Consider the following 26,313-nt stretch of genomic DNA (forward strand, 5'->3'; position numbering starts at 1 on the left):
CAAAAAGCCATCTGATCACGACCATAAGAAAACAATTAAAATAGAGAAATCACATCAAAATTAAAAAAGTACAATCAAGAAATCAAAAGGGGTTCAAAAAGTGGTAGAACCCTCAAGATTCCTTTAATACAAAAACCCAAACTTATGTTTCAGTATTTAAATTTACATATATACAAACAAAATTCAATAATTGGAACCATTACAGTTCATCATTGACAGAAACAGAAGAAAAACAACTTACCTCAGCTCTAATGGAGGAAAGATAACTCTGAATACGCTTCAAACCAGCCTGTAATGAATCACAAAGATCATCTGAACCAGAATTACCTGAACCTGAATCACAATGAATTAGAAAACCAATCCAGCAAAAGGTGTCATTCAGCACTTTGAATTACCTGAACCAAGATAAAAGGTAAAGCTATTAATATTTTAAAGCAAGATGCCAAAAAACCATGTAGAAACAAAAAACCTAGTCTTATGATCCAACAAATTTTTTTTATCCTCCAAAGGATAATTTACTTGATATTCAGCAATACAAATGAGACCATCAACAATAACTACTCAAGAATATTAGGTAATTATAACACAACTCTAATGAACCTTATTGAAGGAAACAACTGAAATTCTAACTTGGTTGGTTAAAGTCTTTGAGGTGGTACAACCCTTACCAAGACCTCGGATTAATCCCATCTTCATCACTGCCCTTTGCGACCCCTCATACACCCATAATCAAAATCACCATAAACTCAACCAATATTGAAAAACAGGACCACTCTTTGCATTAATATCATTATCCAATCAAACCCACAAATTGATGTCCCTACTATAAATCTTCAACCCCAATTCAAAAACTGAACATTACCAATGCAAATATAATATATCAATCATGGCACCAAAATTTCACAACCCTGGATTATATGCTTGGTAGAAATAACAAAATGTTCCTCATTAGTTATATGAAAATTCTGATTTATAGAAGTTTTTAAATAAAATAAGCACTTAAGCTATAGGTGCAATCGCACAAAATATACTCAAATAGAAATAGAGTAATCAACACACATAAAAGTTAGAATGTTTTATGTGGAGAGTCTGAACTCTAAGCATGTGACATCAATTTTCAGTTCTTGAAGAATGAGCAACATAAGCACACCAATAGCACACAAAAAATTGTAGTACAATTCCAAAAAGATGAATATCTACCAGTCATTTTGAGTAGCCTCGAACTGTTTCCGAAGCGCATCGTCCCGAAAAATAAAACGATGAAAAGAATGAAAGATTAAAATCAAAAGTCCCATTCTACATTCTCCAAAATTCCCACCCATATCATAATCAATAATTCATAGAAAACGCATAAAATCTACACTAATTCAGCAATAAATCAACACACAACCAAAGTCAAAACATGTTTTAGTACACAAAACAATATCTAGATGACTTAGATCACAACAATTCCACAAAAAAAAAATGTTTAATTTAGTAGCAACCAGAACTTAAAATCTCAATTCTAGAATCACATCCAAATAAACCCTGACCTTGATCAAAATTCATTTAAAAACTATTAAAAAAAAAAATCCTAGAAGACAGTTTTTCAAAAATCAGGACCTGCCAAGGAGACCATTAACTCAAGCTTGCTGAAACTTGAGCCATAATTCCTGAAACTTGATAACTGAAAAAAAAAATTGACAAAAATTAGGGGCTGACCCTATAAACGGCAAAATTAATCCAAAATAAAACCCATAAATCCCTTTTAAAACCCTAGATTAAGAAAACTTTACTAACCAATTTAATTTGCACAAATAAAACCCTCTTGCTTCCATTAAAGAAGTCTCATCATCTTGCTGCAAACCAAAAAAAAAAAAAACGCCAATAATACTTCCTACAAATCTGTTCGAATTTCACAAAAAAAAATTTGCATTAACTTCAACTGATCTTGTTTCTCAATAAACTTTCAAGTGATTCTTCTTAATCTCACGAGAGATGGACCTTGAATTTGTCCCAGGTGGAACGGGTACCCTTACAGTAACTTCTGACAAGGACTGTACCCATGAGTAGTTCTCCAAGTCTTGACCATTCCCTTTGTTCGATCCTGCACCGATGTACTTCAAAGAGTAAATAAGAAATTAAAGGTTGATTGAAAAAACATATCAACTCCTAACAAAAACACAAAGAAAATTTCCTCACTTCCACCTATGACCTTTGTATCCACGTTAAATCCGTGTGCTCTTGTAAAGATCAATGTACAAAATTTTGACAATTCAAACAAAACCTAAAAAAACTGACACATGCAATGAAAATTCCAAAAACATGCAATTAAAAACCCTATATTAAGACTATTAATTAGCTCAATAATCCATCTTAGAAGAACTCTACATTGATTAAACTGAAAAAGAAAACTAAGCACCCTAGACTAAGAATTTGATATTCGATGATTGAAAACAAACTCCCTCATCCGACCTTTTCAATGCATAGATTCATGAATTCAGATACTTTTTCGAGTCGAAAACTCATTGTTAAGCGCCTTAAAATGTCTCTTTCTTACCGCATATCCACTTAACCCAGAATTTAAAAGCTGTTTTGTGAAACAAGATGAGCCAATCTATGACTTGTTAGTTGCCATTCAAATAAATAAATCCAAACTTTCTACACAAATTGGGGGTTAATATGAAGAAATCAGCAAAACTAATTCAGTTGTAAAAAAAAACACAAACCCAGAACTAAGCTTGCAGCTTTCACACATTTCTATGTACCAAAAACCCTCAAAAACAAAAACAAAAAAAAAAACAAAAACAAAATTAATAGATGGCACAAGTTGGACCAAAAAGAAACCCAAATTGATGAACTCGAAACCCTAAATAAGCGAAAACCCCAAATTGACTATACATAATTCAATAGTATAACCCAAATAACCGAGTATAAACCAATCAATCAAAAGAAAATGCGAAATTAAAAGGCACATTTCAACAAAAAAAAATCTCAAATCATCAAAACATAAAACCCAATAATTTGAAGATCAAATTCCCGATCCAATCAACATAACCAGCTCCAAATCCAATAAAAATAAAATCAACAAAATTTAGAATCAATTTGAAACAATCCAAACCAAAATAACCTGAAAAAGGAGGGAGATCAATGACCATGTTTCTGGGCATGCTCAAGATAACGACGTTCCTCAGGAAGAGCAACAAGGTAAGAGAAGGCCATACCACCAAAGCAAACCTGGAAATCCATGAGCGACAAGTCGACCAAGAATGCTGAAAATTGGATCATCAAAACAATACATTAAGTGAAATTGATAATAATTATTATGGAATAATCGAAATAATTTTTTTAAAAAGAAAGAGGATAGACCAAATGGTACCTCAACTGAGCAAAGAGACCCTTCTTCAAGAAGGGAGAAATGCAACCCACCGAAAACTGAGCAATTCAGGAGAAATCAAATAAAGCAATTCAGGGAAATCAAATAAAGCAAGTCACACTACCATGAGAACAATACAAACCAACTATTATAAGTTAAAAACTATTCAAAAAAAAAAATAAGTTATAAGTTAAAAGCAATACAGGGAAATCAAATAAAGCTGTACCAAATGAGCCACCTCCAAGCACCACCACCTCCAGGCAATACTAAATTATAAGTTAAAAACTATTCAAAAAAAAAAATTATAATAAGTTAAAAAGGAATTACAGCATAGATTGCAAGTGAGACCAAACAAAAGAACGTAGTTGACAAGAATCAACCACATATACGTAGTATAATTTTTTACATAATTTGTACTTACCTCAGAAGCTACTTCAATGGAGCAGTGAAAACCCAGACGCCGCTCCAATGTGAGTAATGTCGAAAAGTTATTTGTAGGCTTCCTCAACTCAAGAGAGATGGAGATGGACTTCTTCAAAAGACCGAGAGTGATAAGGGTCTTCCGTACTGCTAAAAGGTTCAGGTTTCCTGAACTTGAGGGGTGAATTAGCATGGGTGCATGGATGTAGAGGACATATTTGCAGCTGCCTTATATTGCCCAGAAATCTGTCCATAAAAACAAAACTCAAGCCAATTACCAAATTCAAAGCTCTCCAATTTCAACCAAAAACAAACAATAAAAACGCAGAATTCAACATTATAACCCAAAAAATCGAGAGTAAATCATTCATATGCAAACGAAAACAGTATAACCCAAATAACCGAGTATAAACCAATCAATCAAAAGAAAATGCGAAAATCAAAAGCCACATTTCACCAAAAACTCTCAAATCATCAAACCCGAAAACATAAAACCCAATAATTTCAAGATCAAATTCCTGATCCAACCAACATAACCAGCTCCAAATCCAATAAAAATAAAATCAACAAAATTTAGAATCAATTTGAAACAATCCAAACCTAAATTTTAAAATTGATATTCGATGATTAATTACAAAAAAAAAGAAAATATTACCTCTGAATTTGTTTCACTGGAGGAGAGAAAGGCCAAAAACCGCAATTAAAATCACCTCTGAATTTGCTTCAATGGAGGAGAAAGAACATTAGCCGCTTGGGAAACTGAGAGTATGCTTCAATGGAGTATATAAAATCAGAATTTGACATACCCAGAATGCAAGTGAGCAAATCGATCAAGAGATCTCGACATTAATTTTTGATCAGATTGAACCCTAAAATATTCAACCCACAAAAATTAATAAAATTGGTTTCCATTTTTTTCTCAAAATTAGATCGAAGTAAATCTGATAATAATTCACAAAGAGTAAATTCGATTTTAAAATGGAAAATTGATGATTGAAAATCAAAATCACATTACCTTGTAATTAAGCTGCTTTTTTTTTTTAATAGACCTTGTAAGCTGCTTAAGTGAAGGGGAAAGCTCAGAATTTGCTTTAATGGAGGAACGGAAAAGGCTCGAAAGCTGCTTCAATGGAGAAAAAAGATAAGAAAGCCACGTAGCTACAATTCAGCGAAATCAATATTCAAACATGAAAATCGAAAATGAAAATTGGAAGAAACAACGAATTTAACAAAAGCAAAATCGAGCAGAAAATCAAAAGCAAAAATTATTGAAACAGATCAAAAATTTACAAGAATTACAAATCGTTAATTAAGAGAAAATCAAAGAACTCACCTTGAGGAAAGAAATTGAAATCTGAGGTAAAGATTGAGAATCCCAGGTAAAGACTGAGGAGAGAGAGGAAAAGTAATCAACAGGTAACAAAACACCAGCTAAGCATTTTGGCAGAGAGAAATGGTGGGGAACAGATCACCAACAATGCAAAAAAGCAAAAGAAAAGGAGCAAACTGATCACCAGCTAGCTTAATAAGGGCAAAATAGTCATTGTACTTTTTGAGGGGCAAAATTGTCATCACACTATTACTAAGGGGATTTCAACTTGCCAAGTTCTCACTTTTAATAGTTATAGATTCATTTCTTTGTTCATAATTATGGGCGTTTTTGACTTTTTATTTGTACACAAAATTACCAAAAAAAACACTACGCCGCCAACACTCCGGAGGAAGGCACTGTCTCGCTGCAGCAGATCAAGCGCACGTAGCCAGACAGCCCAACCTCCCTTTCTTCAACTTTGCCGATGTTCAAACCTCATTTTCTCTCTCCTCTGCTCCTAATTTCTCGAAAAGGTTAGACCCCTTTTGAATTTCTCCCCATTATATGATTTATATCCCAATTATTAAGCATTTAATTTTTGGGGTTTGCTTAAACCCTAAACCCTAGTTCATATCTTCACATTTTCTGTTTTTTTTTTTGTTTTTTTTGTTTTTTTTTTTATTTAAATTAAATTTCATATTTATAAGATCTGAAATGCTCTGATTGATGTGAACTTTTTTTTGTTTGTGATTTGTTGATTTCAGGGTTCTGATTTTGGTGATGATATCTGAAAGTTTCAATCTTTTTCATTAATTGATTGAAAACTTTAGTTGATTTGGTTATTTGAAGATGGCATATAGGCGTAGTGTTTGCACTCGAGCTACCCTTTTAGCTCGACGAATTAATCCTTGTTTTAGTTACATTTCTCATGACAATGACAAGAACAATAACAATGATAAGCTCGAATCGGCTTCTCGGCGAAAAATGGACGATTTACTAGCCCAAAGGAGGTCTTTCGGAACTTATAGTAACAGTTCTTTGGCATCCAGTAGCTTATTTCATCATCAAAGATCATTTTTCCCTGGACATGGAACTGGGGCTATTAGTTTTCACAGATATATGTCAACTTCTGTTGGGGAAGAGTCAGATAAGATTGGTTTCATTAGTGATGTTGCCGAGGTTATGAGTGATGCCACAGTGGACGCGGTTGCGTCTCAGGCCCCTGTTTTGAGTGAAGTTGCAACTGCTGCTGCGGATTCTGCTATACCAGTTGCTGCTTTGCAGTATTTGATTGATGGGGTTCACAGTTTCACTGGTTTGAATTGGTGAGAATCTGAAACGATTCTTCTTTGTCTTGTTTTTAATGTTTGTTAATTGATGGGTGCTCTCTAAATTTTGTGGAATTTTTACTTAATTTTAGGTGGGCTTCAATAGCTCTTACGACTCTGATGATTCGTGGGATGACTGTTCCTTTCCTGATTAGTCAGCTCAAAGCCACTGCTAAGTTGACGGTATTGATATATTGATATCCAATTTTTTTTTTTTTTCACCTTCTTTAGTTTCTGATTGCAGCATCAATTTACACTTTATGAGCCTACCATCAAAGAGCATGAATAATCTTGTATGTAACGTGGAATTATTTGTCATATATAGCTTATGAGGCCACGTCTCGAGGAAATCAAGGCGGAGATGGAAGCCACGGTATGGTTACCAATTCCTTATCTTTCAATTAAAATTATACTTTTTTGTACTACACTATCCATCCAATCTCTGTACTTTGCCTTTTAATGTTAAGGAGTGAATTGTTCAATCTGCTTATAAGTTTCTTATGTGTGTGCACGTGTGTTTAGAGGGGAAGAGGGGGTGGAGAAGGGTTATATATTGCTGTCTTCTATGTAGTGGAGCCTTATCCAGTGCTATAATTATCTTCAAACTTTGAATATAGCAATTCAGAACCTGTTGCAGTATTTATATCAAGGAGAGCCAGTACTTTTTCATCCTGTTATTTGGAATTCTTGTGCTCGTATTACTGTTTTTTACAATTGGTTCTTTCATCTTGCAATAAGCTGATATGAGCCATTTCATTGTTATCAACTTATGGTCAATTCCTTGCATCTGTACACGCTAGGAAGTTCTTTGTTTTGGTTTCATTTTGTATAGACATACATGTGCAACTATCAACTTATTTGATGCATGCACGCCTTGGATCTAGGGACTTCCTTGACTTTCCTGGTCCGTGTCTGTTCAATAAACCTTAAGAATCTTTTGTTTCCTTACAGGGTAATACGGATGAAGGGAGACTGAAAATGAACGAGATATTCAAAGAGTAAGTCAGTCATGAAGAACCTCATATGAACTGTTATGTTGTAATTTGTTTGTCTGGGATAGGTATGCTTACTTATCTGGGTGAATGGATGTATTCGGCTCTCTGCCAGAATTGGAATAGGCTAATCAGATTGTTATTGGATACTGGCTGTAGTCTGTGTGTTGATTAGTTAAGCTGGACTTAATATTACATATTCTGACCTCTAGATAAGCTGGAACTGTGCAATATATGGACTTATTCTTATTGATTTATACTCTGTAGTTTTACATACACTTCTGTAAGTTGGACTTTAAGCTAAACCCCTGGAGTTGAAAAATGATATACTTCATGGAGTAATGATGAAAAGCTCCAGGGAAAGTATTTACTGTTCTCACAAATCACTTATGACGTTACGAGCAATGCGCTAGAAAAGCGGTGAATGGGTGAGGAGCTTGTATTGGGGGCAGCATGATGAAGGGAAATGGGAATTCTCCTTCAAATTTCAGCAAATTTAGATGCAATTAATGTCCATCAATCTATGTGTGATCAACATAGAAAAGGTTTCCATTCAAATTTCAAAAAAATAAAATAAAATAAAATAAAATAAACACACACACACATAGATAAGGCTTTGGTATGCTGTAATAAAAGGACTTTATGCCTAGACTAGAGTCTTGATTTAAAATGATAATTTAAGGCTTTATAGTGCTATGAGCTATCCAATTGTACATGATGCACTTTGACTTAAACTTCTTGCATTTGGAGCCCTTACTCATGTTCTTTTCTTTTGTGACCTTGGGGTCTACCAGATTGGGTTAAGCCATGACTTATAAGCTTTAGTAGGGCAGCTTTTTAAACTCTACAAGTTGACTAGACATGGTTTGAGTTCTAGGCTTTCATTTGTTCTTGAAGTTTGAATTCATAGCTTTGCCCTTAAGGCCTCTTGGATACACATATTATAATTTGTCACCAAAAGGTTGTGAAAGTTGCCTTTGGTATGTGATTTGGAATTGTCCATGAAATGTATTCTGGTACTTAGGTATGCTGTAAAACCTTCAAAATCTGTTTATTTCTTATGTGGACACAAACTTCCAGTTTTATGTAGAGTTGAGATATGAAAGTTAAGAGGTACGAAAATACATAGGTTGGAGGGCTTTTTGAAATAGTGTGAAATGCTCAATAAATAATTTAAATTAGTGGGTTTCAAAACAATCTTGGAGTGAGTATTCTGTACAACCACCCAGTATAAATCTTGCCATGGGCTGGGTTTGAAGTTGTCTAAATGTACACATCATGACATGGAACTGGAATACGTACCATCATGTCTATTGTTTAAGAAACTCAGCATTTCTGATTTGAGGAATTGTCTATACTAGTCTATTGGCTGTAGTTGATCATCAACATTGTTTAGTGTGCTATTAGAATTTTAAATATTTTTTTTTTCTAAGTTAAGAGTAAAAGAAATTCCCTGACTAGGTGTGGGTGTGATTGCTGTAAAAAAATATAAAGAAATAAAATAGAAAGCAAAGAAATGATGTAGTCATAATTTTCATGCTTTACAATCGATGATAAACTAAAGATTATGGGTAAGGAAGTCAGGATTTTGGCATTTAGGTTTTGTGCGTTGAATTGAGAAAAGAGAGGAAACACTTTAGGCTGAGGGAAATGGAAAAAAAATCAAACAAGAAGGAAAGTGAGGAGGGAAGCAAAGAAAGATGAGAAAAAAGAGGTGTAAGAAGTTGGAAAAATTATGCTACGTGGGATTTGCATCTATGACTTGCTAGTAAGGAATGACTTACACACCATATCACTACTGTGAGCTGTTTCATTCCTAAGCAGAGTTTTCGTGAGCTAAAGTTTATATGATAGCCCTGTTCTGTAGAACAGCTTGAGCCACCTTATTCCAATCTGTGAGTTATGGAAGGTTGTCAATTTCTGTAATGTATTTACATGTTTTTTCTGTTGGAGTGATCCCTTTTTGTATGCTGTAGTTTTCAGGTTTTCCATGTGTCTCCGCTAATAATTTGATAAATGCAGATATGGTGTTACGCCATTTACTCCTCTTAAGGGGCTTCTTATTCAAGGTCCAGTCTTCATCAGTTTTTTCTTAGCTGTAAGTTGATAGTGATAATCTTTTCTTGTGGTGCTTGCTATGGGAAAATACATATGCTTACTACAAACTTTAAATGCAGATATCAAATATGGCGGAGAAGGTTCCATCATTTAAAGAGGGTGGAGCGTTTTGGTTTATGGATCTCACAACTCCGGATGCTAGGTATATCCTTCCTGTTTTGACGGCAGTGACTTTTCTAATTACTGTGGAGGTATGTATTTATGAAGCTGTAAATCTTGTTCTGGATCATGTACTTTTTATGCTAAAGAGCTGTACAGCCTGTACTAGACTTTTTACTTCCCTTTGCGCTTACAATCTGTACGGCTCTGGTTTGTGTCTTTATTCTCTAATTATTATCCCGTATACCTTGTCTCAGTTGAATATGCAGGAAGGTATGGAAGGCAATCCCGTTGCTAGCACTATGAAAAAGTTTTCAAGAGGCCTAGCTGTTCTTACTGTCCCATTCACCATGAGCTTTCCAAAGGTATTACCCCCAGTCCCCCACTTAAGTTATCTCAAAATATTTGTGCATTTAGATTTTATCTGGGAATTATATCATTTGATCTGGTGGGTTGGTGATTAAGTGAGGATAGTCACTAGCTGTTTTAGTTATAAATTTATATTGTAGTCCCAACAGAAGGCCGACCAACCATTGGGCTGATGCATCTCCAGCAATCTGGTAAAATCAACTAATTTGATGCAAGATTGACACTTGAAGAGTTCAAGTAGAGTGGTAGTTTGAATAGCTAGTTGATGGAGAACCTCACCTTGGGTGTGGTACTCTGCTGTTAGGTTTGCAAGGTGATGCACAATTGGTTGCATAGTTGCATTAGTTGTTGCTTTTTTGTTTTTTGTCTTTTTTTTTTCAATGCTCCTTTTTCTATAACTTGAAGCCATCTTAATGTATTCTTGGAAATAGTTTATAAAATAGGGAATAGGAATTAGAACTAAGGATGTGGTTGATTCAACTTATCTTGTGAACTTACATTCATATGAACTTTTCTAAAATTATCTATACTTATTTATCTAAACTTAGTTTGTCTCAAATTGTATAATTTTTTTATAGGAAAAAATCTTATTTTGTTTGAACTTATTTTGTTTGAATTTATCTATATTTATTTGAACTTATTTGGTTTAAATTAGTCAAAATAAGATAGATTAAGTTGAATTAAACATGGCCTTCTATATTTATTTGAACTTATTTGGTTTAAATTAGTCAAAATAAGATAGATTAAGTTGAATTAAACATGGCCTAAGACAAGTATTATTTTAGGTCATGTAGTATGAGAGATGGAGTTGGAAAGTTATTTTGGACTCCAGTATATTAATTGTTAAGTATATGAAACGCAATATATATTTTGGGTGGCTTGTAAAACTATATGTTATTCGAAAATTCCCGAAAGTCACTAAGAAACATCACTAGGCTTTTGAGTGCTCTCGCGAATCAGGGAGAAGCTGCTATCTTCAATCAATCAATCAGAACCTTAATCCCATAAGTGTTAGGCCCTGTTATCTTCACCTTTTTTTAAAAAAAATATTCAGTACAAATAATTTCAGTTTAGTAAAAATAATTTTTAATCGTAAAAGTCAGTAATTTAAAGAAGAAATATATTAGAGAATCATAAAAATAATTTCACTTCAGCAAAATTAAGGTGAAGAGTACAGGGTCTGATATGGAAAAAAGTAGATCAATACCCTTCATTCATGCTTTTTCCTTACATCTTTTTCTTTCACTCCAATATTTTAACTCAAACTTGGTGATTAGTGTTGTATATAGGCTTGTTCTCCATGTGTCATCTCATATCAATTAATAAAATGATTTGCATGTTTTTAGTCCAAATGGCAAGTGTCAAGGCCATGTTAGAGTGTCAACCGTCAGGTATTTGACTCAGTACTTGAGGTGTAATAACAAGTTTAGCTACCATACAATCTAGTTGGCTTGTCCTCCCAGCCTAGTTATGTTACTGCGGGTAAACAGCATAAGAAGGTGGAAGTTCCACTGTTATAATGCTAATGTGCTTGTCACTGTTGACCAATACGACCGATGATTAATTCGATGATCCCTGTAGATTTGTAAATCCTGTGATCTTTCTCTCTCAGCTCTGCCTCTCCCGTGCCCACCCAATATCTCCTGTCACCCTCCATCTGATTCCTCTCTTAAGTCCAAGCTTATGGTTAAAATTTATGAATGATGGCTTAAGTGATGTGTCAGACATTCATACTGAGGAATATGGTAATAAAGAGGGATCTTGAACCCTGCATCTAGATGTTATTTGGTGGGTAAAGAATGAAACCCCTATCAAAATTTTTTTTTTTTAAATGTTGTTCTATCAAGTTGTCTTATCTTTCTCTCCTCAGATTTCTCATCCATTTTGGACTTCCTGAGCCATTTCCTCTCCTCGTTTTCTATGTCTGTTCAATACTTTCCCAACTTTATCTCCTTTCTTTGCTCACCCCGTCTCATGCTCTCTCTTTATCCCATTTACTACTAGCTGTTGCATTAAGCACCTTCCTTTGTGTGATGGATGCAGCACGGATCTTGCTGATGCCTATGAGGATCTAGCAGGCCTCATAATGCTAATGAGGTGGAGGATTGGAGGCACTGATCTTGAGAGAAAGAAGGCTGGGCTGTTTAGGTAGGTCAGGGGCGGTTATAGCAAAGCCACGTGGTTGGAGAAAGGTGTTGGAATTAATACTTGGAAAATAGAAGAGTGGATAATAAAGATCATTTCCAGTTGAGAAGGAGATAGAATGACGAGGAGTCAAGGACAGTGGATTTGAAAATTGTTGGGGGCAAGAGTCTTGAGCTAGTAAAAGCAATCTGCCTACAAGGGTAGGGTGGGGAGTGCTTGTAGATAGAGAGAGCTATGGGTAATGTGTAACATCAAGGAGGAATCTTTGTCCTTCCCATGAACTGAAAATCTTAAATTAATGTCCAGTACCTGTAAATTGTTGAGTTGCGACTGACTTTTGGAGGTGGGGCTGCGGAAAGTAGACAGTACAGGTGGAGAAGAATGGATATGACTCATGAGTTGGAAGGGAACTCTTTGCATAGTTCTGGATTTTCCAAAAAAAAAACCTTGAAAATTGGAAAGGGTTTGCTATAACGAATTAAACCTTCAGTAACCAAGTTTTGTCTTGCTTGTGTCAATGAGTTAATGCTAAGAAATATTTTAGGGTGATCTTAAGGTTTTTGCACTTTTCTCAAATCGTTTCTTAAATTGTTTCTCGGATTATCCACAATAACTTCTAAATACCTATTCAATTCCAAATTACCACAATGAAGTAAGCGTTGGTGATTTTACTGATGTAACGGTGATGTATCTTTCCCTTTGATTTTTCTTTCTGATTTTCATTCACTTTCTTCATATCCGTTCTCTATCCATTTACAGTTGGCAACCTATTCTTGATCTTATCCAATTTTCCCCACTTAATCTCTCTCTATCAGTCCTTCCTCCTTGTCAGTATGGTTCTTGGTGTTCCTCCTGCCCTCAGATTTAATTCTCTTAACATCACCCCCTCTCCCTACAAGCTTTTTCTACCCCCTCCATTCCTCTTCTCTGCAAGAGTCTCAACTCCCTCTTCCTCCTAGGGATGGCAATCCAGTCTGGATCCGACCCCGCTCCGATCCGAGGAAAAAAAAATCCGCTCTGAATCCGAGAAAAATTTATGCGAGTCCGAATCCGTTAAAATAATCCGACCCCGAGTAGGAGGAGGGTCGAAGACGGATCCTACAAAAAATCCAATAAAAATTCGACACCGGCAAATGTCCAACTCTGACGGATTATCTGACTCTGACTCCGATGGATCGTGCATTTGGGTGTGGGTTGCAAAGGCCCAAATAGCCCAATTTCTCAAAGTATATTGAATAAGAAAAAAAAACTCAGCATCGGGTCGGATCGGAGTTGGAGGTTGGATATTAGAGTCGAAGTCTCGGAGTCGGAGTCAGATTTAGCCTCCGACTTCCTGTAGCGACTTCCTATAGTATTAGAGTCGGATTTAGCATAATCCGTTGCGAGTCCGACCCATTGCTATCCCTACTTTCCTCCACTAACATTATTGTAGGCTTGAACAGTTGAGCTACCCAACCTGAAAATTAGTGGCCAAGAAATCTAACCTTTGCCTAAACTAGGGTTAGCCTTTGGTTTATCACAACTTAAATAGGGTTTTTAAACAAGAGGATACTTTAGCAATCCTCTTGTTTTCTAGTAAAATCCTTTAAGCCTTTCTATTCGTGTTATTTCTTGAGGATGGAATTTTTTGGCCATTAGTGTAAGCCAAGGTTACTTAATACAATAATACATAGTACGCTTCAATACACGAAACGAGTACGAGATCGCAATACGCTAGTTAGGAGAAAAACAATATGGTTGGGGGTTTTGTTCAATATGGTTTTTGAAATCACAATACGCTACGAATAATACACCCTAATATGTATTAAATTATTTTTTAAAATCTTAGGAGAAACTGGTATAGAAGGCTTAAATTGGAGTTCGTGGGGAGTATTGATACACAAAAAGTTGTATTAAGTATTGGAATAACAGGCTTAAATTGGAGTTCGTGGGGAGGGAGTTTTAGGAAACTCTGGTGTAAGCTTGGACATTATGCTTTGGTAGTAATATTAGCTCTAGAAGTGAGAGAAATTGGTTCCTTGGTTGATAGGAGAGATTATTTGAAAAAAAGGAGAGAGATAAGGGGGAAGGTTGGCCTCTATTAATGCTAAAGATAATTGAAGAGAGAGAAGAAAGTAAGAGAAATCCAAAGCTGCTATGTTATTGTGTAGCCATTACCATTATGGTGATTTTTTTGTATGAAATAGTGGCTTAAATTCTATCTTGGATAGTCCTGAAATAGTAACACAAGTGTTAATAAATAGAGGTACATTTTACAATACCCCCCCCCCCCCCCCCCCCCCGCGCCCTCTTTTTTTTTTTTCCCTTAATGATATACTTTCTCCGTTCACTTATAATTGCTTAAGGTTGGCCAAATTTTTTGTTCAAACTGTTGCAACTAAAAGTGAACGGAGGAATTATAAAGTTTGTGTCATTTCATGGTTTAGAACACTATTGATCATTTTGCAATTTGCATTGGCTGCATGCATCATTTACAATATTGATTTCATGGATCCTTTGTAAGATGGAACTTAAACAAGGATTCATATTGAATTTGTATTTTATATTAGTTTAAAATCTAAATAATCTATAATGTCTTGAAAAATGTTCATCACAATTTTTTCTCCACCCCCTAGTGTGTGTGTATTTAGATGGTAATAAGTGGTGATATAATGAAGCACAGTTATGCACTGCCATGAACATTCACATGAGGGTATATCCACCTCTCATAGTTTAGACTCAACCTATTAAACAACTGTTAAGGATAAAGTTTCTTGCATATAAGGCTGGGGGTTGGGTTCTAATTACCTTCTAGTTCTGTCTTGGGGTGGTTTTGATTTGTAGATGCTTCAGATAGCAATTGGTGTGCGACAAAAGCAACTGGGTTTATTACCTGCAGGAGTGCATATATTCATCTAGTGTTTGACTGTAAAAATGTTTTAATTTATATTGTGCTTTGTTTACTTGAAGCTATGCATAGTTCATAGCTGTTCTCTTAAACAGTACATTTCCCAGATATTTCTTTGGCATGTAGTGTGTGAGGTTCTTGTTAGTTATCTGGACTTGCCATGTTATTTATGTTGATATGTTCCGAGTACTTGGTTCATGCTTTACTAGTTTCTGATCTCCAAATTAACTTTCAAAGAAAATGGGTTTGGATTAATTACAAAAACCATTCATAGTCGTGTGGAATATACATGTTTGTCAATTTCTATACATCAATGAGATGTCTATATTGTATGGTGTATGTACTCTTTGATCTTTAGCTATCAAGTAGGCAACTATACTCACTCATCTTATGATTTATAATAAATATTTGTCGCTACCTTTGTTAGCATTCTGAAGTTTGAGCTTGGTTGAAGACATGTACAGTGAGTAGTTTTAGATGAGAACAACTACACAATTGTAATCTCAAAGATAATAACTGTCTTTGTTAAAGCTATAAACTCTAGTGTATTATTTATCTGGTATAAGATATCTACTGTTATGTATTACTCCGACATATCCATTATTAACGGGACATGTGAGTAATAAATTTCATGCATTTCTGAGCAGGCTATATTTTGTTATTGGATCACTTCTAATTGCTTCTCCTTCGCATATGGAGCTGGTATGTTTTCCATTCTTTTCTGTCTACTGTACAGGCGTAATGTATTTTTCATGTTTTTGCTCTTTCATTAGAATCACTTTATCTGGTCTAAAATCGATTGTCACATTGCCTTAATCTCTTTATCAAGGTCATGGTATGATTTATACAAAAAGACCCTTCATTGCTGTTGTGCTATATTTTTCCTCTCTTCTCCACTTAATTTTATTATTTTAGTGGTCACCCGTCACTAATTTGTTAGAAAATCTAATCATAAACCATTACAATAATATGAAAGATAACTTTTCTAGACCACCAAAAAAACCAAATAAGCATATGTGAGTATTAGATATACCACAGTGTAATCTCATACTACACTCATTATTATCTTGTTAGAACTATATAAGACTAGTCATTTCTTCTGTTTAAAATTGTGTGATAAATGTAAACTCTCATCTCATGACATAATCTTTGTGACATGTTTGTAAATCTAATTTCTACAGTGCTTAAAATCCCTGGTGTAAAGAAGTCCTTGGGAGTCCCAGATATACCAGTGCCACCTCCTGGCACAGAACAAAAAACATCTGGCTTTTCTCTCTTAGAAGCGCTAAAACAAGCCACTGCACCCCCAAAAGCTCCTGCTGCATTACCCGCAGCTGCTGATCAAGCAAAATCTATCGGTGAAAAAACATCATCATCGGCAGATCTGAGTCAACGCCTTAAAAGTTTAGAGAGAAAAGTGAAGCAGAAAAAGAAAAACAAGAAGCGATGATGGTGTTCTCTGCTCTAATTTCTGTCATCTTGATTTTTGGTATAATTTGAATTTTCATCCACCTTATACTATAGAATAAGTGTATCATTATTAGGGAGAGTAGCAAGATTTTGCCCTATAGAAATTAGAATACTACAGGCTTTCTTATTGATGGGTTTGAAGAACAAGCAGTCGGAGCGTATATCATGATGTATCTGTCTGTTGAGGTGGTTTTTACAGACAGCAGGCGGATATATCTGAGCATTTTGTTTTGGCTATAAATCTTATTATATAATTATTATTGCTGTTTTCTCTTCTTTTTGTTAGTTGTGTTTGGATTTATTATAGTTTTCAATGCAAATGAAATGTAACACTCTCGATTAATAAATATGAAAAGCATATTCATGTGTAATTTGATATACTTTTATATATTTTTTTAGGAAATATTGCGAAGAACTACCATATAAATGCCGAGTTTTGAGAACAACTACCATTTAAATCTTTTTTTTTTTTTTTTTTTTTTGAAAAAACTACCACAAAACATAAAAAGTTTGAATAGGACTATCTTATCAAGTTTTCCGGCTAGAATCTCAGGTTATGGGCCCTAATCTCTTCATTTCAATCGATTTAGGACGAGAGAAGAAGCAAAATTGTTTGGCAAACTCAATTGAAGATAATTTATATCTAACTTGCCTTGTAATTGACACAATTTCTCAATTGAATCTTCAAATTAGGGTTAATGGTAAAAAAAAAAAAATAAAAAATAAAAAGGGGGGGGGGGGATTTGAGGCAATTGTTTTGTATTATCCAATCTAGGGTTCATTACTCATTTTTGTTATGTATTTTAAGCAATTAATTAACTTTAACCATGATGAGATTAGGGTTTTAATTTTTTTAACATAAGCAACAAGGGGGAAACGAAGATTAGCAGTTATAAATAGAGGATAGAGAAATAACTTTAGGAAGGGAATTATTAATTGGTGGCCCCACAGTCGAAAATTCTAGCCGAAAAACTTGATAAGGTAGTGCTAAAACTTTTTATGTTTTTGTGGTAGTTTTTTCAAAAAAAAAAAAAAAAAAGTTTATATGGTAGTTGTTTTCATAACTCGTCATTTAAATGGTAGTTCTTCGCAAAATTTTCTTTTTTTACAATACCTGTGTAAAGATAGCTATGTTTACACTTGTGTAATGAAATTGTGCCTAAGTTGATTGGGACTAGCAAAAGAAATTAGAAATAGAGTATTTTTAAATTGGAAAGTAATTGTGCTTTTCTTAACTAAAAATTATACTCTTGTTATAATTGACATTCTCCCTTTGGCATGAATTGTAAAGACATAATAGTAATAGATGGGAATTATAAAATGAGTTGTTTAAGGTAAAAGTTAGTGAGTATGATAACTAAAATGTAATAATTGTGGTCTTTTGTCATTTGTATTAGTATGTCAATTATTCTGAACATTTAAAAGAAAAAAGTGTGTCAATTATTTTGAAATGAAAGGGGCTTGAAATTGATGTACATCGGTAAATTATGCTTTTAGTAAAAGAATAAAGTACATTACAAAACAAAAGAAGATACTTCATTCCCTAATTTTTTTACTACCTTTATTTTATATTATTTGCAACAATTATACAATTCTTTTTATTTTTATTTTTTTGAAGAAACAATTATACTACAAATATTCCAAAGTTGCGAGTAATTTGGACCGGAGGTAATACAATTTTTACTCACACAGTCAAACTTTATATCAAATAGTTGTACTGAAAATTATACGTAGTATGAGACGGAGCAACAATGAAAATGAAGCTGACCATTGATATTATCTAATCGACGGTTGATATTATACGCGTGCATTAATCTTCTCCTTATGTTTTCCTTTGAATCTTCACACTTATACGCTCCCTCTCCCTTCTCCATTGAAGGGCGTACTCTGAGTATCCCCATTGAAGTGGCTTCTTAGCTTCTCTTTTCCATTAAAGGAGCTTCTGAGGTAACACAATCTTTCTATTTTCTTTCAGTAATCGAATATCAGTTTCACAATCTAGGGTTTAATTTCTCACTGTCGTTGATGTAATTGATTGTATAGTTAATTTAGGATAAATGATGAACTTACGAAGGAAATCATTGTAATTTCACTTTGCACCTATAATGTAGATTGTAGAATTTGGATTATGGTATTTGATTGCAAATTATGGTTCTGCAGACTTTGAATTGAACTACCTACCTAAAATTTCAGTCCGCCAATTATGTGTGTATGAAGTATTTCATGTAAGTATGAATTTATGATAGATTTTTCATTTCTTTCTTTTTGTTAGGAGTTATATTTCTTCGATGAATTTTGTCTTTATTTTATTATTCAACTAATGTAGAATTTGAGATTGTTATTTGTTAGTTAGTTATTGGGATTGTTCGAAATTTCAGTGACTAGCCAATGAGTTAATTATGAAATGTTGGAGGAGTTTGATTGCCAAATTTTCTTCCCTGGTCATTTTAAGGAATTGGATTAAAATTTTGATGTCTTTGACATGCCACGCGGTATCGTTTTTGTTGATTCTTAGTTGAACCTGTAACTGTGTAAGTAATATGGACTATGGAGTACTGAGGCTTCTTGTGTATAAACGAGTACGATGATTTAAGACCATTTTAAAATGAAAATGGGTTAGTTTAAACATATTTTTATTGAATAGAAAAGGCGAGAAATTATTTTGGATGGCTTAAAATAGAATTAGATGGTCATATAAAAAATGGTGAATTTGAGTATGCCAACATATTATAATTTTTAGATTGCTAATTTTAAACCATGGTATGCAACTGTGCACGTCTTCATGAGGCATTTAGAATGCTGAAAGAAATGAAATCGGACAAAAAATTCTTCTCTTAGTAATTTATATAGTGGATTGTGAAGCTCACAACCTTTTGATGTCTCCAGCTTGGTAGTTGTGGTTGTTTGTATGTGCAAACTAAAACATGGTATGCACGTAATGGTAAGGGGGCTGGGAAGCTGAGTGAATAGTTTACTGAAGATGGTACCTGGTGTCACACTTAAGTTTCAATTGATGAAGCAGTATGTACATGTTTCACTTAATTCCTGAATAATGTGTGTCACTTGTTCGATGCGTTAAGGGTTAAAGCTCTTATAGAAATGTAAGGTCCGGGTTAATGTATACATCGTTTCAATATATGAAATTGATGTGATCTGAGGACTGAAGAATGCTTTGAAGCTTTTATTTGGTTTGATACTTGTGCTGCCACATGTTGCAGTTGTTCTTGCCTTACGGTTTTCAAAGTAGTGATTAGTTACGGTGTAATCATTGTCAGTTTGTCACTCAAGGGTCAAAGTAGGCTAGTCTATTAGTCTATTGCCTCTTTCCATCATAGGATTATTTTGCAAATGAATCTGTATGATGATGTAGCCGAATAAGAGCTTATCAGGTAGTTGTCTTTGTGTTGTCTGAATCAATTTGCTTGCTACTAGCTGTTGTAGGCTGCAGTAGCTGATTTAGCTATAACCTTCCATTTATTGCCAAGTTTATTAGATTTTAGGTGAGAGGCGAAGTGTTAGGAACAGGAAAGCTGCAGTTGTATTTTAAGGTATTGAGAGGTCTGGGATTCTGGATGTTAAAAATAGATACCTTATACCAATCTTGCTTTTTGATTATTTAGATATAAACATCAATGAGATTATGATACTCCTCTGTTTCACTGTACAATTGTTTCATGAGTATATACATGCTTATGCTTTCCAATATGGAAAATATAACTCTTTCAATCTTCCTGTGTTCTTTTTAGGATGTCTAAAAAACTGTGTTCCTACTTAAAATGGAAACTTAACTTAACTCCATATGATGTGGAACCCCCACTAACTCTCTTTTTCTCACACTCGTTTGAATCTCACATGATGTGGACCCTCTTACTCACTAATCTCTTTCAACCAATTTTTTTCATTCTTGTTTCCCCACTATATAACATAAACCTACCCTATGCAACTGATATATAATCCTCAAATGTGCCTAAACCTAACAAAAACATTATTTGTGGACAGAGGAGGGAGTGCATTGTTTTGCAATGATACTGTCCAATGTGGTATGTTATATATGAAATCATATGATATGTTTTGCTGATGCAGTAATTTTGAATGTTTTACTGTGATTGTGATTATGGATGATAATAATGCATTCCTGGTGTTTTTTGTTTAATTCATGGAACAAGTGGGTATGCAGCATGCAAAATCATAGGTGAATCTGTAGCTATGGGTCCTGGTTTTGCCTCTTGTTTGCTATAGTTGCTTAACGTCTTAAGATTATAGTGTGTGTGTGTGTGTATTTGGATGTATAGCTGTAAATTTGCTTTTCATTCTTGGTATGCAACTTAATTTGCCATAGCTTTTCAGGATGGAAGGAGAAGGAAACTTTATATCCAATCTTGATGATGAAATGAGGGAAATACTGGCGGAATTTATGGTGGGAGTTATACAGTTTGAAGAGCTAGTGGAAGTTGGACGGAAGTATCTTATCAAATTTCAGCAGGCGCTTGAGTTTCTGCGACACCCTTCAATATATGAATCATCAGAGCTGGTCGAGAGCATCATCAAAGCAAACAAAACCAAGAGGATTACTGTATACGTAGAAGCTGGGTGCATCAATGCTTTTGATAACACACATAATGTAAGTCAGCTGAATACAAGTTTGGGTGACCTTCGGGATTGTCTAACACAAGCCAAAATCATAATAGACAAACTTGAAAGTCTCATGGATAAGGCAGGCAGTGCTTTAATTATGAACCAGAGTTCAGAACAAGAGGTAGTTGCTTCCCACAAGCTTGATGCTGCTGGTTGTGCATCATATATAGCAGTAATCTACAGCATGTTAAAGCAAGACTCTGCAATGCAGTATAATATTGTTTCTTCGTTGAATTTTACAACTTCAAATGGTGAATTGGAGAGCTACTGTCTGATGTGGATGTTAAGGCCATATGTAAACGACGATGTTATACATCAAGCTTTGAGACATACAAGTATTAGATAACCAATTTTGCTTTAAATGTTCTTTCATCATCCATGTTTTTTTTTCCAGAGTACTCGGATTGTGTTGTTCTATTAGTACTACCAAAAGTAACTGTATATTATTAACGACTGGAGAAGTTTGCTCGGAAGTGTATAGTGAGATTATTTCTGATACGGAGTAGAAGTTAGAATTCTACAGGCTCACTTTCTGTTGATTTGTAGAAATTGTATACTCTGTATGTCTCATGATCCGGCTGCCAATCTAGACTCCATATTGAATTCAGGATGTATTTGTCTTTTGGTGAATTTTACAACGGCCAGCAGCAATCTCTGAGCATGCTTCGAGAATCGAGGCTGTAAGATACTAAGATGTAATATTGGGGAAATGATTTTGGCACACCTTAAATTGATTTTGGCACACCCCTATGTGAAAAGAGCATAGAAAACTGTGCTCTCACATAGGGGTGTGCCAAAATCAATTTCCGTAATATTGTCATAATATCTACAATTGTAAATATGAGATGGAACTGGTTTAAAATATTACTGTACTTCCGCAAGTTCGCATTTTATAATATTAAATTGCTAACATTTGAATTTTGTTTCGGGACTTAAAGTCAAATTCCGTTTACTACCTCCGTTAATGGTTATCTGCAACTTTAAGGTATTATTTGTGAGGTATAAAATATTCCAAAGTTGCAGATAACAATTAACGGAGGTAGTATATTATTTGTCTTTTACAATACTCTCTCTAGTGGCTACTCTAAAATGAAAGAAATATGCGCGGATTATACTTTGGATTAAAATCATTAAATGACGTGAATTAGACATTTCAAAACTAGAATCAATCAGTCTCTATCATTCAGAAGTGGTTGTTAATAAAAAAGATAGATACATATACATCAAGTTTTCATTGTCGAGCAATGAATCTATTGGGCTTAGATAAGTTTGGGTCAATTTTGTATTAATGTTGATTTTATGGGCCTGTGGATATGTCGTTGGTGGTAGCTGAAAAAGGTCAATTTGTTTGTTCAGGATATTAACTCAACCAATTTTATACGGATCAATTTTTGGTTTCGGTTTAAAGCATAATTAAGCATGTTACTTGTATTTCATCAAATTGGGATACTTGAAGCAAACAACAAATTTGTAAGTTCTTATAAGACTGTCCCAAAAAGGAGGAAGCTTTCAAGGAGATAACACACACATATTATATTATAAGGAGCAAATTGCCCGAAAAGACGAAAGCGATTAAATGTGTGCTTTCATCCTATAAAAGGGATTACTTGTTCATAAACAACTTGTTTTAACGGATTGAAATTTGTATACAAATTTCTTTTTCTTTTTTTTTTTTTTTTTTTTTTTTTAAGATTTTGACCCATTATTTTAAATTGTTAAATAAGTTGCTCGTAAATAAACTTGAAAACTTCTGTAGAGACGTTTCTAAAAATTGATTCAAAAATATAATTCTAATAATGTATTAATAATTGATCAAAAAAAAAAATGTATTAATAATGACAAGTCAAAATCAAGAAGTCAATTCTAAGCTTTTTAGGTAAGGAGTACTCGGGGAGTTGACCTAATGCCTTAATAAGAGGGGTACCTTAAGAAAGAAGCTTTAATGTCGAAGCAATTAATTTCTTGGACCTTATACAGTGGTTATTCCGCAAAATTATTGTTATTTAGATGAGAGATTGAGTGTGAATAATAGTGTTTCTATTAATATAAATTAAAAGCACATGAAATTCTGATTTAAAACATACGTGTACGAATGACATGGTTGAAGTTGTGAATGTCAAACATAATTGGATTTGAATCTTCAGCATTACATGCATTATATAAATTTAAACCTGATGTTGAAAGCCAATATTGATATTTGATAATTAGCTAGCTAGCTGTACCCTGTACATTATCACCTTCATGTGTATAATTTCTTTCAAAATTCAATGTTATCCTGTTATTAAGTGTGCTTAATCATAAGATGTAAACTGACTGTATGATTAAGCTATATAATTTTTATTTATTTTGGTGTTTCACCCGACTTACCTTTTGAGCTAATCCGGATTCGGGTATCAGGTTTGAGTGGTTAGGTATCAATCCTCTTCCAATTGTTGTTGCGGTGGATCAAACACGGGTCCTTCCTACCAAGTGCAGTCTTAATTACCACTGCACCAACAACCGATTGATATTCAGCTATATAATTAGGTTAGTGGCTCATAATTTTGTGTTTAATTTGTTACCTCAAAGCAAGGATATCTCCAACACTTTAAAGGAACTATTCAGCTAGAGCAGGACTGCAGGAGCATGTTATAATACCATGCATACGACATGCATGTAGAGGGGGCCAAATTGGCATAGTTGAAGAAGTGGGTCTAGGAAATGATCTTCACCAAGCATTAATAAAGGTGTACTGTATTTATGTATAATTCTCATTAAATTGACAAGTACATATTTCTGATCCGTAGGACCAAATCTCAGCTCATTGGGACCGATCCGTTTACATACGGCGGGAGTACTAAATGATGTTTGATTTAATTTGCATTTTGCTCTGATCAATCCATTTTTGGAGTGGTTTTAGGGTAGTTTTTTTTTTTAGAATGATGATATATGCAGCCCTTAAAGTTATATATATGTATTAAGTATACTTCCGAAAATGGGATTAAGTAGGAAATTCATGACAAAATCACGCACTAATCGGTGTAATTAATGTTAATTTATCCTCCATATATCTCTTTTTAGCTTTTTACATGTAGTTCTTATATTAGATGAAATTTGATCCTAATATTAGATTTTACCTTTTATATAAAATTTTAATCGATAATTTATACATGGCACAGAGTATATACTAGTTCTCCGTAATAAATATAACAACTCAGACTTTTGTTTTGGCAACTATAAACCTGACCTTTCTTCCAACCAGATAATAGCCCCACTCAATATAAAGGAAAGAGCTCTCTAAATGCTCATTAACTCATTACTACTGCATGAACATTTCAACATAATTTTGGAGTTCATATTAGTTTGGTCTCCACTAGTCCTTTACTTGGACATATAAGGATTGGTCCTTGCATATGCTGGAGGTGGAGGGCATGGCGGATTCAATTTCAAAATTATTTACGGTCAGATTTGTATAAAGGAGAACATTTGTAACAAGTGAACAACCAGGAGAGAATTTAAAATGAACTCGTCTTTCGTGTGAGTTGGTGCTTAAATAATATGTAACAAAATCATTAAGGAAAAACATAAGGGAGGTAATTAAGGAAGGGGGTAGCTAGGCAGCTAGACACTTATTTTGACTTACCTTTGGTGAAAAACTTTACGAAGATGTGTAGACATCTAAATATCTAATTAGTGTATTACAGAGTATTACGTTTCATTTATTTACTAATAATGGCTTTGACCCACCCCCAAATTTGATCTTATAACGACAACTCCTTATTATACTAATAATAATAAAAATAATAATAGAGAAGGGAGAGAACTTATCAGATTGTTTAATATTAGATCGGATCTAGTACTAAGATGAATACATTACATGATCGTTTCCAAATGTACAATGAGGTTGGTACGAAGATAAGTTTGATCTAAAATAATATCATGACGTTACATAAATAATTCATGTATTGTTAATTCATAGTGGCTGTTTTTTGACAACCAAATCCATTGTATAGATTGAATAACAAGTAGCTAAATATAAAATATTTTGGCAACTAGGTCAATACCTTTGTTTGACTGTAATCTTCTTGATTTTTTTATTAATTATTTACACATCAGATCAGCAAAAGAAATTTAGTGCATAACATGAAGAAAAGAAGAGGCCGTATCACCTTGGCCACACAATCAAGAACATAGGAAATTTCCAACGTTTTGTAATCGGACAAATGGAGGGGAAGAATAATATTCAAGTAGGGCTACGAAACATGGTAAGGATCTCTCTAATTAAATAGAACATTATATAGATTTGACTCGAACTTTTTTTGGATTAAGTTGTTTGGTTCTTTATCATAAATTTTAATTGAAATGCCCACTACCTAGAGATAGATAAAACAAAATCCTCGAGACAATGTTTGGTATCTCTAATACACATAAACGTAATGAGATTTGATAATAGCAATTGACTCTATAGATGTACATCTACTAGGCAAGATTGGTCAATATACACCTCGCATTCACATCCACTCCAATAAGACGGGCATGGGCAAGGGTTTGGTGGGTGCCTGGGCGGTGCCCAATTCCCACCCACCCCATACCTTTACCTAACCAATCCTTCGAAATATGTCTTTTTCGTATGTTTCATATAATATTTTATTTTTAATAATCATATTAAGTCCATATGCACAAATCTAAGATGAATGGAGTACTATTATATTAATTGAAATCTAATTTGATAGCGAGTGAGTATATATGCAACGCGGCAAGCAAGGTGCATGTTAACCAATATTGTCTGTTATGTTTACTTTAGGTTTATATAAAATCTATCCAAGGTTGGATAATTTCAGATATGTTCAAAGAAAACAAGTTTTAGTAAAATTTAAATACACAAATTTTATCAGATTTATGCCTAATTGCCTATAGATAATATAATTTTAAAAAATAATTACAGATAATTTTTTTGATATATTAAGAATTGTAATATATTTACCCAATAAATATATCTAATCTAATAAGAATTTTCCCTAAACTTATTATACGACATCCAATTAACCTAACTCGGGCGCACATGCACACGCGCGCCCACACCGAATCCCTAGTTCCCGGAAGTAGTTTGAGTCTAGATCAAATGGGTTCCTCATAAATGTCCCTGAACCCATCAAAATTCTGAATACTAGTCATCTATACTACCAAGTCATTATTTTGATTTT

At 34.1% G+C, this 26,313-nt stretch overlaps 2 protein-coding genes and 1 long non-coding RNA gene across 4 annotated transcripts; 2 read left to right on the plus strand and 1 right to left on the minus strand.

Annotated features, from left to right (window-relative positions):
• Positions 1–3,380: 3,380 nt before the first annotated feature.
• On the minus strand, positions 3,381–5,216 carry LOC145598678 (uncharacterized). Its single transcript, XR_014103597.1, has 5 exons — positions 5,109–5,216; positions 4,791–4,895; positions 4,582–4,644; positions 4,431–4,496; positions 3,381–4,021 (listed from the first exon to the last, which is right to left on the minus strand). It is a non-coding gene; the product is annotated as an uncharacterized LOC145598678 (long non-coding RNA).
• Positions 5,217–5,447: 231 nt separating this feature from the next.
• On the plus strand, positions 5,448–16,866 carry LOC145598676 (mitochondrial inner membrane protein OXA1-like). Its single transcript, XM_081655057.1, has 10 exons — positions 5,448–5,620; positions 5,852–6,412; positions 6,508–6,598; positions 6,741–6,788; positions 7,367–7,413; positions 9,430–9,505; positions 9,585–9,716; positions 9,882–9,989; positions 15,673–15,727; positions 16,207–16,866. Exons 2-10 carry the CDS (start codon positions 5,937–5,939, stop codon positions 16,473–16,475), a joined length of 1,302 nt encoding a protein of 433 aa, XP_081511183.1. The 5' UTR covers positions 5,448–5,620; positions 5,852–5,936; the 3' UTR covers positions 16,476–16,866.
• A 1,472-nt stretch (positions 16,867–18,338) lies between these two features.
• On the plus strand, positions 18,339–21,737 carry LOC145599121 (uncharacterized). Of its 2 annotated transcripts, XM_081655531.1 has the most exons (3): positions 18,384–18,442; positions 18,656–18,720; positions 20,843–21,737. In XM_081655531.1, the coding sequence occupies exons 2-3, from the start codon at positions 18,707–18,709 to the stop codon at positions 21,474–21,476; spliced, it is 648 nt and encodes a 215-aa protein (XP_081511657.1). In that variant the 5' UTR covers positions 18,384–18,442; positions 18,656–18,706; the 3' UTR covers positions 21,477–21,737. The 2 variants fall into 2 exon arrangements, with proteins under 2 accessions (XP_081511658.1, XP_081511657.1); XM_081655532.1 differs by lacking the exon at positions 18,656–18,720 and having other exon boundaries at positions 18,339–18,442.
• The last annotated feature ends 4,576 nt before the right edge of the window (positions 21,738–26,313 follow it).

Source organism: Chenopodium album, chromosome 20 (genome assembly GCF_948465745.1).
Source record: "Chenopodium album chromosome 20, dcCheAlbu1.1, whole genome shotgun sequence".
Lineage (NCBI taxonomy): Eukaryota > Viridiplantae > Streptophyta > Magnoliopsida > Caryophyllales > Amaranthaceae > Chenopodium > Chenopodium album.

Coding starts and splice junctions, on each gene's coding strand:
- LOC145598676 (XM_081655057.1), top strand. CDS start 5,937: ATGGCATATAGGCGTAGTGTTTGCACTCGAGCTACCCTTTTAGCTCGA. Junction 6,599..6,740: donor AAGCCACTGCTAAGTTGACG/GTATTGATATAT, acceptor TGTCATATATAG/CTTATGAGGCCACGTCTCGA. Junction 15,728..16,206: donor CTCCTTCGCATATGGAGCTG/GTATGTTTTCCA, acceptor TAATTTCTACAG/TGCTTAAAATCCCTGGTGTA.